The sequence below is a fragment of the Cygnus atratus genome, chromosome 3, assembly GCF_013377495.2.
Source record: "Cygnus atratus isolate AKBS03 ecotype Queensland, Australia chromosome 3, CAtr_DNAZoo_HiC_assembly, whole genome shotgun sequence".
Taxonomy (NCBI): domain Eukaryota; kingdom Metazoa; phylum Chordata; class Aves; order Anseriformes; family Anatidae; genus Cygnus; species Cygnus atratus.
The window spans coordinates 46,812,529-46,829,573 of record NC_066364.1 but is presented as its reverse complement, the minus strand read 5'-3'; the positions used below and the strand labels follow the sequence as shown (position 1 = coordinate 46,829,573).

At 46.2% G+C, this 17,045-nt stretch overlaps 1 protein-coding gene across 1 annotated transcript; it reads left to right on the top strand.

Moving 5' to 3' along the window:
* The first annotated feature begins 2,017 nt into the window (after nucleotides 1–2,017).
* POPDC3 (popeye domain containing 3) lies at nucleotides 2,018–15,211 on the top strand. The gene is made up of 4 exons (XM_035564812.2): nucleotides 2,018–2,134; nucleotides 10,778–11,522; nucleotides 13,332–13,440; nucleotides 14,235–15,211. The coding sequence occupies exons 2-4, from the start codon at nucleotides 11,032–11,034 to the stop codon at nucleotides 14,550–14,552; spliced, it is 918 nt and encodes a 305-aa protein (XP_035420705.1). The 5' UTR covers nucleotides 2,018–2,134; nucleotides 10,778–11,031; the 3' UTR covers nucleotides 14,553–15,211.
* Nucleotides 15,212–17,045: the final 1,834 nt, after the last annotated feature.

Below are 17,045 nucleotides of genomic sequence, written 5' to 3'. Positions count from 1 at the left end.
AGGCTAATAAAATTGCCTTCAACTTAAGAATCTTTACCTAAGTCATTCCCTACGCTAAGGCTTTTCTAAGGCTTATTAAAAAGGATTTCAAAGGCAGGCTGCTTCACTGGATCTAGGTCTCAGTTTTGACCATTTTGCCTTTTTATGCTATGCTTCAAATATATACTTCTGTAAAGTGCAGCACTAAATACATTCATAATGCAGATTTAGAAGGTCATTTGGAGTCTCAGTCTTACAATGCTAGAGAATATCTGATGTAGAGTTTATTGAATTAAAATTAAAAATATGCTATCAGAACTGTTCCTTGGTGACCCGTATGTCGTGGAGAATTATGATGACTTGACTGTAGCTTGCAACTAATTACAACTCATAAAGTATCTTAGAGATATGCCATCAAAATGTACTCACTTTCTTCCTTCTTTTACGATGAAGATTACGAGGAACCTATTTTAAATGATCTAATATTGATTTATTAGAATCATGCAATCTTGACAGATAAATAGATCAAATACAAAACTTCAGCAATTCTTCTTTTATGTTATTTATATTTCTCTGTCCCAATGCAGAGTAAACATAGTGGGCAAATTTATGCCTAAGGAAACCAGGGATTAATCTGAATAAGAAGCGGTTGGGCACTTTCAGCTCCACCTAAGTACAAAGAGCAAAAAGAGAAAAAATGAGAATCAGCATTGCCTCAGTTTTGCCAGTAAAGACATCTCTCAAAAGATACAGCTAAAATTAGACAAGTTGTAGAATACCATATGCAGAGCACGTCTGAAAGGTAATTATTTGGAGTGTCACTGCAAAAACCTTTACATGTTTAATTAACTACAAGAACCTTCATATATATTTGATCAGATTTATAAAAAGATTTTTCTCTCTAAAGTAATAGATACAAAAATAAGTGCTGCAACCAGACAATGAAGTTTTGAATATATGTAACTCAGGATAGCATTGGGTTAAACTGTTCTGGCTGTTCGTTTTCTCAGGTTTTAGGAGAATTAATTGTCCCAAAAGCTCATGCATCTTCTTCCATGGAAAACACGGATCCAGAAACCTTAAATAAAGAGCTTTCCTGGGAAAGCAAGTACACCAAGGCCTTAACGAGGGCCCCAAGCCTTCTGTCTGGCGCACAACAGGTTGCTCCATCCCTTTAGTCCTGGGGAGGTTCATGTGGGAGCACTGCTCTGCTGCATGATGAGCTACCGGGGACCTCAGAGCTGGCCACCAGCAAGCGCACCGGGTCCTCCAGGCTTCTCAGTTAAAAGATACGCGTTGCTCCAGCTGCAGTTATTGATAAACAGCTTCTGCAACACCAGGAGCCACACAGGTGATAGATACGCTGTGATGTTTTATATATATTAATAACTGGTAAGTCTGTCTCATTCAGCCAATAAACTCTAGCTCCCCTAGACACAAGGTGATCGCCAGAACAAATTTACGGCCAGAGCACTGAGGGGGTTACGTACTGACACCGCACCAACGCGTTTAACCATATTCTCGGCGAGGCATAGGCTTGTTTTTAAGGGAAATAACTGAAGATTGCATACAAATAGATGCACAAGTCAGGTAATGAAGCCAACCCTGGGTGCGCAGATCTCCACGACGCATTCCAGAGAAAAGAGCAGGTGACAGCGAGGCAAACTGCATTTTTATTTGCAAACCGATGGCCCCAGACGCTTTACCCCGAGGCAGCGGTACAGAAGAAGTTGGGGAGATGCCGCCCAGCCGCCGGCTCTGCCCTCCCCGCGGGGACACCGCCACAGCGGCTCCCGCCCGCCCCCCGGAGCCCCTCGGCGGGGACCCCGGGGCCGGAGCCGGGAGCCCCTCAGCGGGGGGACCCCGCAGCCCCCCGGGGCCGCCGGGAGGCGCCTGCGCGCTGCGGCCGCTCGGTGCCGGCCCCGCGCCTGGCGCCGCCCGCAGCCCGCCGGCGGCCGCTGCCTATTTTAGTCACAGCGCCGGGACGGGGCCGCCGCGGGGCCGGGGGACGGGACGGGGCCGGCCGGGACGGCGCCTGCCGCCGGGGGCTGCGGGGAGCGACCCCCCTCTGTCCGTCCCGTCTGGCCCGTCCCGAACCGTCCCGAACCGGCGGGGAGACTTTGCCGAGGGCGCCCGGCAGGGGGCCCGGGGACAGGTAAGGAGCCGGGCACCGGGCACCGGGCGCAGCGGGCGCTGCCCTCGGGCGAGCCGTCGGGGCGGGCGGCAGCCGCGGCGCTGCCGGGGGTCGCGTCCCCGGTCCCTGTCCCCGTCCCCGGTTTCGGAGGAGCGCGGCTCGCCCCAAAACCACCTCCTGCCGGGAGGGCGGTGTGCGAGCGCAGCCGGCCCCCAAGCGCCTGGGTTCGGCCTGGGTAATGAGTCGAAGAGCTTTGCGTCGCCTCCAAAATGCTGCCTTCGGTGGCACGTTGCCTCGCTCGTCCTCTCCCGAGAGGTCTGCCCGAAATAAGGCTCCTCGTCATATGTATATATCGGGTTTGGGGGGTATTTCTTATAAAGCGTGGCTTCTGGTTTCTCTGGGGGTGCGGACGCAGCCTGTTTAGCCAGTGTCCAACTCGGGAACTGTCCGGGCTTCCACAAAATCAGCTCGGGGGCCAGAGACTTCTTCAGCTTACCCTCGGTTTGCCTCATTGACTGCAGTTGCTTGATTCTGCTCGCTCCCCGTCACCAAATGGCAAGAAGAGATGAACCCTGAAATTAAGATCTGTTTTGTATGTGCAGTTGTTTCTTCACAATGAAACATCTACAGAAGATACAAAACACTTTTTTTTTTCCCCCAAGCTATAATATTTTTTTCCAAACATATTTTTCCAAACCGTCATGTTTTACCACAGTTTCTTCAGCTGTTCCGTAAAGCTTTGTGTGCATTTAGGCTGTCAGTCACTTTATGGGCAAACATTTGATGTAGCTGATCTCGTGTAATATTGCATCATGGACCAGCTGGTAGTGTTATAAAGATGTCATTGATGAAATCTGGCTTCCAGAAATCGGGCTGCGTGCCACTCTGTTGATTAATAGCAATATGATTGTGTATGCACAAGTAAAAATGTCTTCACTGACCACAGTGAAGTAAGAAATGGTCTCCATGTCCGCAGAACTGTTGCTGTTCGGGCTTTGCACAAAGTTCTGCACAGTGCCAGTTAATAAACTAGATGAATTCCAAGTGGGTGTTTTTAAGAAAATGTCTTGTTTGCAAAATAGCAAGTATGCTGTAATAAGGAGAATAGATGTTAAAACAGAATGAAGTACGATACTGGTTAATTTTAAAGGCAAATTTTGTTGCAGGAAAACCTTTTGTGATGAAAGTTGAGAACAAAGTTTATTAAGGATTCAAGAAAAGGCTTGTTAGCTGAAACTGCATTTAATCATTGCATTAAGTGTGCAGGCTCTTCAGAGATGAGATTTCATTTTACCACAAAAGCGTGTTACACAGCCCCGCAAAAGCGAACTCGGATCGGTGCCGCTGGGTGATCACGTAGTGCGTGTCATTGGGTACGCCTCTGCTGCTCAAACAAAGCCTGCTATTGTGTGGCGAGCACAGCCTCAGTTTGTGATGAGGTTGCTCTATGAGACTGAGAGTATTCGGACTCGCCTAGGTGGAAGAGTGGTGAAAGTGGAGCTAAGCCAGTGCTCTGGGCACGCTGCTGTTTTGCGGCGCAGTTTTGCATGTAAAGCCATGTGACGCTTGCCCCAGTAAAGCACAAACTGGACTGGTCAGTCATAACCCTGAGCCCTCCTGTAGAGATAAATAATTTCAGCAGCTCTGCTACCTTGGACCATTTCGCTCTGTTTTATATACAGTGTTTCATGACTCAGCGTGCTGTGTATCTGTTCGAATGCGTGGTTGATGGCACTGCTCCGTAATCTGGTTTTACGTCCAGGTGTAGTGTGATGAAGTGAGCCCCTGTGTTTATTTCTTTTCTGGGAAACGAGGTTCGTGTCACGTGGCTGGTTACAGGGGAATGCATTCCCGGCCAAAGGCACTGCTGCACCGCACAAACTCACTCACGCTGAAGTCTGCAGGGTTCAACCGTAGTTCATTAGCACAGTTTTAAAGCGCTTGTGAAATACGTGCTGTGGTTGTTTCCTCTGTTATTAATTTAAAAGTTGAACTGTAGAAAATCTTAAACTCGTGCTTCACTTGGGTGTATTTATTATAAAACGCAATAAAACAGAACCACTGAATTATTACTTGTCCAGTGCTGTTCAGCAGCATACAAGTCTTGCACAAATCTATGCAAGTGCCAGCAATCTATAGTTAAAATGTAAAATTTTTCCAACTGCCCTTCCATATTCATGTTTCCTAGGAGCTGAAGAGCTTAGGAAAAAAAAAAAAGAGAGAGAGAAAGGAGGGGAAATTATTTGTCATGAATACCACATGTACTTACTTTTCATCAGTTCTGATTCAGATTGGAAGAAAATCTGTCATTTCTTCCACGTCAGATACCGTCGAGAGCAAAAAATAGATAGCATCCTCAGTACTGGCTTTGCAGCCACAGAGGATTGCATTGTATATTTTACAGTGATAAACGAGCAATCGTTCAAGTACTGTAATCTGTGTATAGTAGGCTGGTCTTTAAATATTTAAAGACTAAATAATAGCGGCTTCGCTGTATGCAGTGCTCCTAATGAACCTTAAACTACTCTGTGTTGCTGTGGGTTTTCTTTCTCTCCCCCACAGCCCTCCCCCCTCGCCCCCCCAGCTTTTTTCCACTTCTAGAAAGGACTAGTGAGGATTTGTCTGAGCCAAGTGTAAGCAGAAGCAGGCCTTTCCAGCCGCGCAGAACCAGCTGAATGAACCCCGAGCCCCACCGAAGGGCCCCTGTGGGAGCGCTCCGCCTTGCAAATGGCGGCCCTGCGGCCCCGCTCAGCCCCACAGCGGCCAGGCCCAGGTGCCGGGGGCCTGTAGCCACCAGCCTCGAGTGTCCACCTGAGCCCCTGGGTGCCATAGCGAGGTGGCAGCCGACTGATGGTCACTTCTGGTTGACAGCTGTGACCGCGGGAGCCTAAATTCTGCCAGGCTGGAGCAGGGTTTGGGCCCAGAAAAGCCCCACTTGGCGGCACTGAAATGCTTGGAAGTGCCCCAGCTGCTTGTTTGGGTCCAGCAGGCCAGACAGGGATGAGACACAGGATGCCTTCCTCAGCCCAAGGGAGTGCAAATCCATCATCCCTGCTCCCACGGGGAGCCCTGAGGGACGCAGAGCGGCTCACGCGGGTGGGTCGCTCCCTGCCCGTCCTGCTGGAGCTGTGGTGGTGTGCAGAAAAGGGACCGAGACAGGGAGAACCGTGCTGCAGGCGCTCTTCATGCTGTGATGAGGGTGCTCACCTGGAAAGTGGGATCCTGAGGCTTGGATGCCAGGTGCATGTATCATGTTAAAGCGTTTAGTGGTAAAAGGTCCCGTTCTTCGGGAAACATCGCCACAGGGAGGGATTCTGGCTCCACATGGATGAAAGTTTCTGCTAGAAGGTCTGCATGAGGAATAATTTCAGAGACCTACCTGTGTTCGGTGCTTTCTGTTGTGTAAAGTAGTTATGTAGTTGGTATCTAAGGTAGGCTTCTAGATTTCACTAGCAAGACCAGCTACACAGCTTTGCAATCATCATTTGCACATCATTGCAATCATCTAGTCTGACTTTCAGTAGAACAAAAAATGGAATTAGAGTAAATCAGTTCATTTTTTTTTTACTAATAGCATATCCAGATTTATTTTAGGTGTCAGTCAGAATCCTGATTTCTTTAATTTCATAAATTCTTTTCATAAGCAAAGGGAATTTTCAAAGTCATTCCAATGATTAAGTTTTCTACCTATACTTGCATATCCTTGCGATCTGAGTATATCTAGTTTTATAGTGACTGGTTATCTTGGTAGTTTTGTCTTTCGGATCGGGTAGTCCTTTTCTTCCTCATCCTTCTTCCTCCTCATTCTACCTCCTAAATAGATGTTATCAGTTGTGATGAAGTTACTGTAGCCTTCTCTGCATTGCGGAGGCTGCATTTTCTTGGGAAAACAGTGTTTTCCGGTGTTATAGTTACTGCTTTCTCTAGGATAGAGACGCTCGCAAAGTGTAAGGTAAGCTGGGATGTGAGCTTGTGGTGTTAGTAGCTGTCCTGATTGCTGTATGCATGTTTCAGGGGCTGTTTATCACTGAAAGCAGCGTGTTTCTCTGCCCATACTTGCCTGTAGGTGCACAGCCATGCCTGTCTGTAGGTGCCTGGCTCCTCGGCACACTGTTACGAGTTAGAGACTGCATTGCAACCCAGAGTTTGGTCATCTCAGTCCCTTTGGGCATCTAACCCTACGTGAGCAACTGCTGAAGGAAAATAGCTGGGGGAAAGCGTGCTGCTTAAACAACCATCAAGAGAAATGCGTGGCAGTAGCAGAGCAGAGAGTGGTTTCCAGAAACCTAATGGAACTGGAAGAAAGCGATACGTTAATAGACCTGCTGAACAAAGCGCCACTGCATTACGTTGGAGGCAGTACTTGCTAAAATTAAAGAGCAGCTTCTCTTCATATGCCTAAAAGAGGGCCAGACGGGATGAAATGTCCCAGCCTGGGTGGGGTGCTCAGGGCTCAGCCCTCTGGAAGCCGGGGCCATGGGGTGCTCCTCTCCTGGCTCAGGGAGGCCCCAGCTCCTGTCCGTATGGCTGGGGCAGGTGCTGTGACTGCAGATCCAGTCTGCGCCATAGATGGCTAAAATGGTCACGACAAAGCCTGCTAAATGCAGCACAATCTCCCTTTGAACATAGAAATGTATATGCTGGAACATCTTCCCTTCTGGTGGCGAGGCTGTAGCCAGCAATGCGGATCAGCCGGGCTGGTTGCAGGGTCAGCATGTGCGGCTCCACCTCTGGCCAGCTTGTACAGTGCGCATCCTGAGGGCTTCCTGCCCCAGTACGGAGGGTGAGACAGCAAACGAGCAGGGCGTTCCAGCTCTGGACAGCTTCACTTTTGACTAAATTAAAAAGACGAAAGAGAAGACTTGCTTGTGGCCTCAGGTGATTTGGGTCTGCTTGGTTTTTGTTTCAGAAATGATCGTGACCCAAACACAGTAACTAACACTCAGTGCTTCTCAGAATTGACTTTTGAGTCGTCGATGGCAAATACGGGGTGAAGTACGTGGTTCTCAAGTAAATTGCAATTTACGTAATCGGTATTTCTCTGTGGGAATGCTGCAGTGAATAGGGGAAATGCCCATTTCAGGAGATCATACAATGTGCCTGTAAATTCCAACATAAATTCATTCTGCTTTGGCTATTTTAATATTCTGTTCATACGAAAATTTCAGTTGCTGGCTAGCACTTATCTTAGAGAATATACTCGAGCTGCTCCATTTACTGCCTTGAAGCTGCAGCAAACCCCTTAATTTTATCTCTGTCTGAGGACAGCTTAGTCCTTTCAGAAAAGCTGTTGGTTGTTGCAAGTCCTTGCCGCTGAATGTTGCTCCCATCTCCAGTCAGGGCTGATTTTTCTCCACGTTTGAGAAGGAAAGACTTGTGGTGGGGTAAAACACCCAGAAACCTTTCAGCAATCCCACCTGTGCTCACGGGGTATGGCTTCTTTCTGGGCTGGGAGATCTCGTCCGGGCATCTCTGGCTCCAGCAGCCCGCAGCCACCATGTCTGTGTTATTTTCGAGTGTGGTAGCCACATAGCTGGGGCAGCAGCAAGGCTTGGGGACACACGTGTGTGTCAGGTTTTTTTTTTCCCTCTGCAAGGGAAAGAGTAAAAAGTACCAGACGTTTATGTGGGGAAGATGCAGTTCTCCATGTTCTCCCTGCCATGCCCTGCAGTATGTGAACGGATTAATTACAGTGACTGGCCTGAAGCCCTGCAGAGTGTAAATCCTGGACTTACAGGAACTCTAAAAAAGAAAAAAGCAAATGTGAAAGGCCTTATCTAGCATTAAATATCAGTCAGAATTTAAAAATAATTCTTCGCTTAGGTCCATCCATACTATTCTTTCTGCTCAGTTAATACTTCCTAAGAAAAACTGTCAACAATTTTTGGCTTGACAATCTTAAAGTACTTTCTTGATTCAAATAAGTGAATCCTCTCTTTCTGCCTGTAGTTTACCTGCAGTAAGCATGGCTGCTCTTCGCCATAGCCCTGAGAAAGCAGCTGCATCGAGCAGTCGTCTTCTCCGGTGTTTCCAAAGGGTTTGGTTTTTGCCTGCCTGACTCCAGTAGCTCGGGAGAGTGCTGTGTTGGTGAGGCTGTGCTCTGTGCTAATGTTTGCCCTCCTCATGTCTGGATGGAGAGAGGTCCTCTACAGCCTGGGTGATGCTGTAGCACAGTACTTTACCATGAATGTTCCCGTTGTGCACAGCTTCTGAAAGAAAGGGGAATTTTGCATGCAGCGGTTTAGATGGGTATGTCCCGTTCCAAAAATAAACAGTTATAAATACAGGACGTTTTTTCAGGGGCTTTGTTTCTGTGTATGGTGACCCTCTATCTGTGTCCCAGTGGTACGCTGTTCTCTCGGGTGTCTTTTTGACCCATCTTGTCACAAGCAGATGTTTTACAGCAATGCTCTGAGCTGTAGTGCCGGTGGGCTGCGAATGCTGTAAGTGGATTGGAAACTGGACATAAATTTTGTGAAATTATTGCAATGTCATGCAACTTTTCATGAAAAAAGATGTTGGAAATGGAAGGTAGATTGCAGTACATATCCACGTTTATCTTTGTGTCATGCACGCCGTTCCCATGTAACATCTCAGTCGTGATCCCATTCGAAACACTGAATTTTGTGCAGAAAGTAGGATCTTGATGACAACTGGTTGGAGCAAAATGTTGGCAATAGGAAAGTATTAACAGTAACCTGAAATCACTGTTACCAGTGATGGTATTTCAAAAGAACAAAAACTTGTGCAGCTGACTTTGCCAGTGCAGCGGAAAAGCTGAGTGGATTCAGAACTGGAGGCCTGCAAACTGCTTGTCCTGCACTTACTTTACTTTCTTCCCATTCAGAAATCTTACCCCTTGGTCACAGAAGTGCTACCTAAAATTCCCAGCACTCTTACCATGCCTAGGTACCTGCGTTGAGGCCAGTTGCTTCTGAACTCCCATCCTCCAAGGGCTAAATCCTGTACCCAGGGGGAATCCTGTGTCGATTCTGTTGGCAGAGAAGGGTGTTTGGGTAAAGAGACGAGCACCAAAGCTTATAGCTACAAAGTACCTCGTTCCTGGGACGCTGCTTCTTCCACCAAAGTAGGATATAGAGCACCTCAAATTTGGAAAGGTTCCTTTCTCTTTAGCTGTGACATTTTGATGGGTCAGTGAGTTCCCTGGCCTACTCCCAAGGCGGGAGAGGTCTCCTCCTAGCCTTTTCTTCTAAACTGCCTCCTGGTTGTTCAGGATGTTGTGTCTTTACCCAGCATTAATGTTTTTGAATTATGGAGTTAATGTTGAATTTTGAACAAGCTTAAAGGAAGTAAAGCTGTAGCAGCTAGGAAACGGAATATCATAGAATCATAGAATAACCAAGTTGGAAAAGGACCCGCAAGGATCATCGAGTCCGACTCCTGGTACGCCTTTGCTCTATGAATTTCTTAGATCTGTTCACTGTAAAAGAAAAAAGAAAAGCACTGAAAGCCTTGGTGAACAATACTGGGTGCTCCACTGCAGCAGCAGTACTTGTTTTAACTGTTGATGTCTGTGGCTCTTGAAAAAAAAAGAAGTAGCTGCCTTTGATATTCTAGAGAATCCAATAATTTAGATAGCAAGATTATGTTAGCTTCCCTGCGGTTCTTCCAGGAAAAGATACAGACATTGAAGACCTTGGTGGGTTTCAGTTCTGATTACATTACTGAAAGGTTTAGGTTCTGGCTTTGTACTTTCTACTGCTTCTAATCTCACAGTGAAATATTTGTTTTTGCTTTAAAAGAGAGACAAAGAAAGCTGGGCTTGATTTTATTTGTTTGTTTTGCTTTTGTGCTCTTTTTTCATGTTTTTCAGTTGTGTCTTAGGTTTTATTAAACTCTTAAGAATACATTGCAATATGGTAAAAAGTAGACTTTAACATTTTACAGTGTTGAACAATAAAATTGTAGCCCTTAGCATGAAATTATATAAAGTAGAACTTTGGACTGTTGTAAAACAGCTCTATAAATGCCTTTTGAGAAGTATTTTGCAGGATGACTTGCTTCACGTCCTAATAGCACAATCTGTGTAAAGCTGCCTTTAAATTTCATAGTCTTCCTTATACATGACAGCTTTTTGCTGTCCATCCTTGGAGTAGAAAAGAGCATCCCCCATGACGCTCGGGTTTCCCTTATTGGGATGTTTGGGGACGTAGCTTGCCACCTCCAGGGACGGCTTTGCCGAGCTCGTGAACGATAACAGAAGGGCAAAGAGGGGAAGGGAATGGTTTGACAGAAATCCAGAATGACATGGAGGAAGTGAGCAAGGGACAAAAGTTCATCGTCTCTTCTTCCCAGAGGAGGTAGGGCATTAGATGGGGCTCGCAGGCAGCAGGTTCAGGACCAGAAAATGCAACCACTTTCTCAGCAGTTAGGCTGTGGACAGACTTGTCACGGGATGCCCTGGATGCTATGTACAGGTTTACGTGGATTCAGTGGCAATTTGACAGCTCCTGCAGGCTTTGTGTGTACGAAAACATGATCTTCACTAGAGTGATTATTAAGGTTTGATCCTGGAATCGTAGGGTTACAGGGGGAATTGAATGATTGTAATGCAGTCTGCGGTTTTAGACAATAAAAGCTTTGATCAAGTTTAATTGATGAAAATCATTTTATAAGTAATTCGTCTTTTCTTCACTTGTCCAGATCAGATAAAACTACAGATGACACGGCCAAAGTCAAGACAACGCACGAACTGATGAGAAACAACATTGCCTTCTGAGAACATTAGCTTCCTAGTTGCTGGAAATCCTAAGTGCAACTTTACTACCAAAAGAGACCCTGACATTATGTGATCATTGAGCAGAGTTTGCAAGAATGGAAAAGCAAAGGACCCCACTGGCTGTATCACATAAATAACAATTTCAGAGATTCAGCTGAATCGAAAAATTAGTCCAGCCATGGGAGAAAATGCAAGTTTTTGGGAGAGCTTGATATATGCACATCCTACGTGCGCCACCTGGAAGCAAGAGGCAGAGGGATCTATCTACCACCTAGCTAGTATTCTCTTTGTTGTTGGCTTCATGGGTGGAAGTGGATTCTTTGGGCTTCTCTATGTCTTCAGTTTGCTTGGATTGGGCTTTCTCTGCTCTTCTGTTTGGGCTTGGCTGGATGTCTGTGCTGCTGATATATTCTCCTGGAATTTTATACTGTTTGCTATATGCTTCGTACAGTTCATTTATGTTACCTATCAAGTTCGGAGTGTTTCCTTTGACAAAGAATTCCAGGAACTCTACAGTGCTCTCTTCCAGCCTCTAGGAATTTCCTTAACTGTTTATAGGAAGATTGTCTTGTGCTGTGATGCAGAAGTGGTTACCCTGGAGAAGGAGCACTGTTACGCTATGCAAGGCAAAACACCTATTGATAAACTCTCCTTGCTTGTATCAGGCAGGTTGGTATCAGTTTGTTTGGACTTACTTACTGCAAATATCTTCCCACCCCTTCTTGAAAATGAAAGCAAAAATGCCTCATTTGTGTATTGTTTGTTCATTTTCCAGTACAGTAGATTAAATATTAATGCAAGTAATATAAATATTAATGGGCTAAATACACTTGCCTAGGACAGCACTAACATAGAAACGCTAAGCATAAAATCTGTAATAGCTTAAAGAAAGCATCTTAAGTCGTCCTTATTCACAGCCCTGTATCGTAGCACTTAACATGTTAGGCAGATAAAGGGACCAAACGTAGTCTTCAGGCTACATTTTGCTGTCTATCACCTAGCCGATGAACAAAGCATCTTTCTTTGTGTTTTTTTTTTTTCTCTGCTAATATCATCTGAAGCAGGACTAAAATGTAGTTACGAAACTGAATATACTGAGGTAAACACAGTTTAATAGAGTGTATTGACTTTGTTATTAGATTGTACTTGGCTGCTTTCCGGGGGCTGGGAGAAGGGAGGGAATTAAGGAGGGGAGGTCTGATAGCACCCTTCCAGGGCAGTGGGACGTAGCTGGGTCCTATCCAGACTTGCATAGCTGACTCTACAGTTACTGTATGCTGTGACCCTTCATTAGACCCCGAGGCAGTAAATCCGTCTGCTTGTGTCCCTGCTTACCAGAGACCCGCCTAGCAACCTTGCTGATGCTTTCCTGAGGGGAAATACTCGCTGACATACTGCATGCAGAGTGGTTCTGGGCCACCACGAGGGTAGATGGGATACCCAGCACTGATGGCTGTGGTCGGGGCTTGATGGGACACTTTGTAGGTGCGTTTTGGCAGCCTGCTTGCATGGACAGAAGGAACCTGTAAGCAGCTTGAAATTCAGCTGGTTTAGTACTCCTGGCAGTGAACAATGTGGATCGTAAGCAGTTAACGTTGCTGAAACCCGAGTTTGGAGCATTCTTGGGAGCTGTCTAGAAGGCACCATGTGGAGGTTGCTTTTGGTCATGGTCATAGTGAAGGGGAGGTGTCCAGCCTTCTGCATGCCCAGCTGCTCAGTCACCATGCAGGGAATTCCTGTTAGGCTCCTTCATGCAGCGTAGGGCTGCTGCTTGTGCTTTTGCAAGAAATGCTGATCTTGGTGTAGAGCAGATGTAAAAAGGGGACACCTACAGCTTGCTTCGAGGTTCAAACAAACATTTCCTGCTCGTGGCCTTCAAACTTAAATATGGCTTTAGAAAAAAGTTCAAAGTAAATTTTTCTTTGCCATCTGCAGAAGGCCACACAGAGATGCCATATGTCCATCCTGGCTCCAGAGACAGTTGTTATGTGGCAATTTAATTCCTCTTCAACACAGAGCCCTGCAAAACACATGGCATGGGGAACTCCCACACCGCACTCCCTGCCTTTGCCACTTTTTTCCCTCCAAAATGCGTGTTTGCCATACCTGGAAGTACATCCTGTGGCTTTCAAGTGGAGGAGGCAACCGGTGCTATGAGCATTGATCTTTCACCTCGCAAGCGCACGCTAGCCTTTTCATGACCAAGCTTGCTTGTTGCTACGCAGACCTGCCCAGAGAGGATAACATGACCTGAAAAAGTTTGAATTTCAGCTGCACAATTGCCTTGTATTCTCACTCCACGAGTCTGATCCAGCTGGGTTCAAAAAATATAATGAGGGTAGTGTTGGCCAGTGGTTGTTTGTTCATGCTATCAAACCTACGTTTGAACTCCTCACCTAGTAGAAATAACACATTGTTGTTGCAGTCGTTGCTGCTGTACACATAGTACTAACAAATTAACACATCTTATCTCGGTAGGATCAGAGTGACAGTTGATGGGGAGTTTCTGCATTATATTTTTCCTCTTCAATTTCTGGATTCTCCTGAATGGGATTCACTGAGGCCCACAGAAGAGGGAATTTTCCAGGTAAAAGTGGAGGTTTTTTTGGAGTACTAGAAAAAATGCTCAAGTACTAATTGGTTTGTATAACTTCCTTTACTTGCGGGTGTTGTTTGTGAAATCAAACATCTGGCACTCCACTGTTTTGGGGAGGGATGTCCTCTACCCATTGGACTGGTCATGCTGTTTGTATGCTCTTTCTGTTTGCAGCTCGTTGTTATGACAAACGAGCTTTTCCTAAAAGCTAATCCGAGAGGTAGACTCTTGTTGTCTGTGCTAAAATAGGTAAAATACCTGAGCAACCACGCACGTCCACAGGAGATGCTTTACCCACACCCACAGGAGGTGAAATTCAGAGCATGCCGGCAGGGAGCCTAGTGCCTGCAGTACAGTGAGGGGCACGGCGTCCATCCAGGCTGCCACCCCGTAACCCGTGAGCCACTGCACTGCTGTCCCTTGGCAGGCTTCGGGGTGACAAGCTGGCCCCTTCTGGTGCCGGGCCACACCTCACAAAGGCCAGTGGCATTTGTAGAGAGCTTTCTTTAGACCTGCCTCGCCAGCGTCAGCTGCTGAGAGCAGAGTAGGGGCGTGCGGAGCCAAAGCAGGGCATGCCAGCGTCCCGTTCCCCGCTTTGGCTGCTGTGCCTGATCGTCCTCCTCACCACAGCCAGCGAGGCGTGGTCGGGGGCATCCCCTCCCAGTCACCCCTCTCGCTTGCCTTTTGCAACCTCGCACAGCTCTCTAGCTGGATTAAGCCGGCTTTAGCTGCAGGAGATGCAACGAAACATCAGAATTAGCTAATTTTAATTTTCTGTTCTATAGGTAACGCTTACAGCAGAGACAGATTGTCGATATGTGGCCTGGAGGAGAAAGAAGCTGTACTTGCTCTTTGCTAAGCACCGTTTCATCTCACGCCTCTTCTCAATTTTAATCGGGAGCGACATTGCCGAAAAACTGTATGCTCTGAACGACAGGGTGCACGTGGGGAAGGGGTTTAGGTACGACATTCGCTTGCCAAACTTCTACCACGTTTCGCTCCCTGAGACGCCCCCGGTGCCACCTCCGCGCCGCTTGCAGAGGAGGTCCCCCGGGCGGCTGCGGCCGGGGGTCCCAAACTGCAACTCCTCCAGGAAGCAATAGCGGGGAGGAACCTGCTCCCCTGATCATTCCCAAAGCCCCCCAGAGCACAAAGAGGGGACGTGGCGGAGCGGGAGGATGAAGCAGAATGAGACGTAGTGACGCCAAAAGTGACTGAGAAGTGCCATTTACTTTAGCCGAAGTAGCTTGAATTCTCCCTGTAGAGCCAGCTGGTTGGCTTGTGCATTCTGACTACTTGTGCAATATGTTTAGTTTCTGTTGGTTCTTCTGTTAGCCTTCTCACTTTGGGAGGAAAACAAATCACGATAGGCTGAAGTTTTATTGTAATCGTGGTGGCCTCTGTGTTGTGTTAAAAACAAAGCAAAACAAAAAACCCAACACAGTATCTGTGTTTATACTTTCTCAAAATTACTTGCCAGTAATGAAATGCACAGTTCTACCTTAATGCAAACAAGTAAGCTGTCTTCAAAGCACAGCAACCTGCTTGTAACATTCGACTTACGCCATGTGAACCTTGTCTCAATTAACATGAAGAATATTACAGGAAGAGACTAATTGTATTGTTCTTCTTTTTGAAGAAGTGATTTTGAAATGCACAGCAAGATTCTTAAAGCAAACAAACAAGAGAAAACAACAAATCCCGTCCCACGAGTGATTGTTTTCACACAAAAGCAAACGTCAGTGTAATTGCTGGCACTGGAGAAGTAACGCAGTTACTATTGCTGCAAATACATGCTAGGGAAATGATTGTGCAGTGTTTCTAACAGAACGTAATGCTACATAACCTGGACTTCCAAGGTGTAAGTGCCATTCATAACATATACAATAAATATTGTTAATCAATCAACTGCCAAACCATTGGAGTTTGTTTTACAATATCCTTTTTAGCCAGGTTTGTCAGGTAGAAATTAATTAAGAAACAGCTGCAGCTCCAAATACCATCTTTAGCTGAAGCATTCTTGTTTAGCTTCCAGAGTCACTTCTCTGTGCCTATGAAATTATTGATTTAAAATGTATTCTCTCTGAAAATTGGTTTTAATAACGTAAGGGAGCACCAGCTCAAGCTTCAGTGGGAGAAAGCTGATTTTGAACCTTGAGGTCACTGTGCCTTTGGGGGGAAGTGTTTGAATGTCTTTTCTAACTCACCTTCCAGATGCATGCCAGTAATCAGAAAAGAAGAAGCATTACTATTTTATGAGACCATATTGCTGCTTGATAGATCTTGAGATAGGTCACATTTTTAATATTTAAAATCCAAAATTGCTGGACTGTTTGGTAGGACAACTGCTGCATGCTTGTGTATGTGCAGGTGCATATATGAGTTCAGATCTTGAGTGCTGGTGCTGGAGGGCTTAAAACAATGCTAAAACCTCATTCTCGAAAGGTAATCAGGCAGTGGACTTTTAACAATGCTATTACAAGTGATCTGAAACAGCCCTGTTTGAATGGCCTTCGGTGTAGAACAGTGTTGTCTAAGCTTTGCTTTTATCTTCATATCCCTTTCTCAGAGACATTAGTAATCTGCCAGACATTAGTATAGCATGTAAAGCGGTAATCCCTAAATCCTGCTAATAACCCTTCCACATTATGTATTCCGTGTTTGTTACCGACTGTGTGAAGTCCCTGACTTTGTCTTGGTCAAGAGAGAATTGGTAAAATGTGAAAGGAGAAGTCACTGACAGTTATTGAAGACTGGCTCAGGAGATACCTAAGGCACAAAGTACCAGAACCTGGGAGAGGGTGTTAGGGAGCTGTGCACCCCGGTCTGACACTTCTCCTCAGGTGGCACAGAAGAGACAGGCCAGCAGGCTGTGTGACCCTTTGGTGTGGCTCAGGAGCAGTGTTCTCACATCACTTCAGCACTGCAGTTAGTATCGTGGCCTACCTGTCAGCGAAGCTCACCACCTGCAGTGGGTGAGGAGCGCATCCCTGCCCACAGATGTGGCCACCCAAGCTCTGCGCTGCACATCCAACCTCTGCTTCACCCAGCTGAGCTCTTGCTGGTGACCATGCCGCACGCTGAGGAGCTTTTGCGGTCCTTTTAAATAGGTGATTCAAAGATAGACCACCCCCCCCCAGTCTCTCCTTCTGATAAAATGGCAAGAATTTATAAATTTATTTTGCTATAAAACGTGTTGGACCAAGATGAAGTTTATACTTGCCATTTTATGTGTTACCAGTCTACCAGCATAAAAAGGTTATAGTCTAGCAACGTAAAAACTGGTATTCTGGACTAAGGCATAGTATAAAGCACTAACTAATGCTCTTGTCGGTATTCTTGAATATATGGACCTGTCCAGTATGTGTCCATTGGAAAACTTGCCTTAACTTAAATGGGGCCAGTATTTAATAAACTACTATGATCACTGTCACCTTCAAAACAAGACCAAGGAATGATGCCCACCCAATTTCTGTATCAAGTGTATGTATTCCATTTAAGCTATAGCATACTGCATAGAGAGAGACCTGTTCTGCAGTGATGGGCGCTCCATTACATCCTTAGGTAATTTTTTCCTTCCTCATGACTAGCGTGTG

Bases quoted from the DNA above. Each gene is read 5' to 3' on its own strand.
- POPDC3 (XM_035564812.2), top strand. From the start codon at position 11,032: ATGGGAGAAAATGCAAGTTTTTGGGAGAGCTTGATATATGCACATCCT. The intron at 11,523-13,331 runs GTTGGTATCAGT...TTATCTCGGTAG, and splicing joins TCCTTGCTTGTATCAGGCAG to GATCAGAGTGACAGTTGATG. The intron at 13,441-14,234 runs GTAAAAGTGGAG...TCTGTTCTATAG, and splicing joins CAGAAGAGGGAATTTTCCAG to GTAACGCTTACAGCAGAGAC.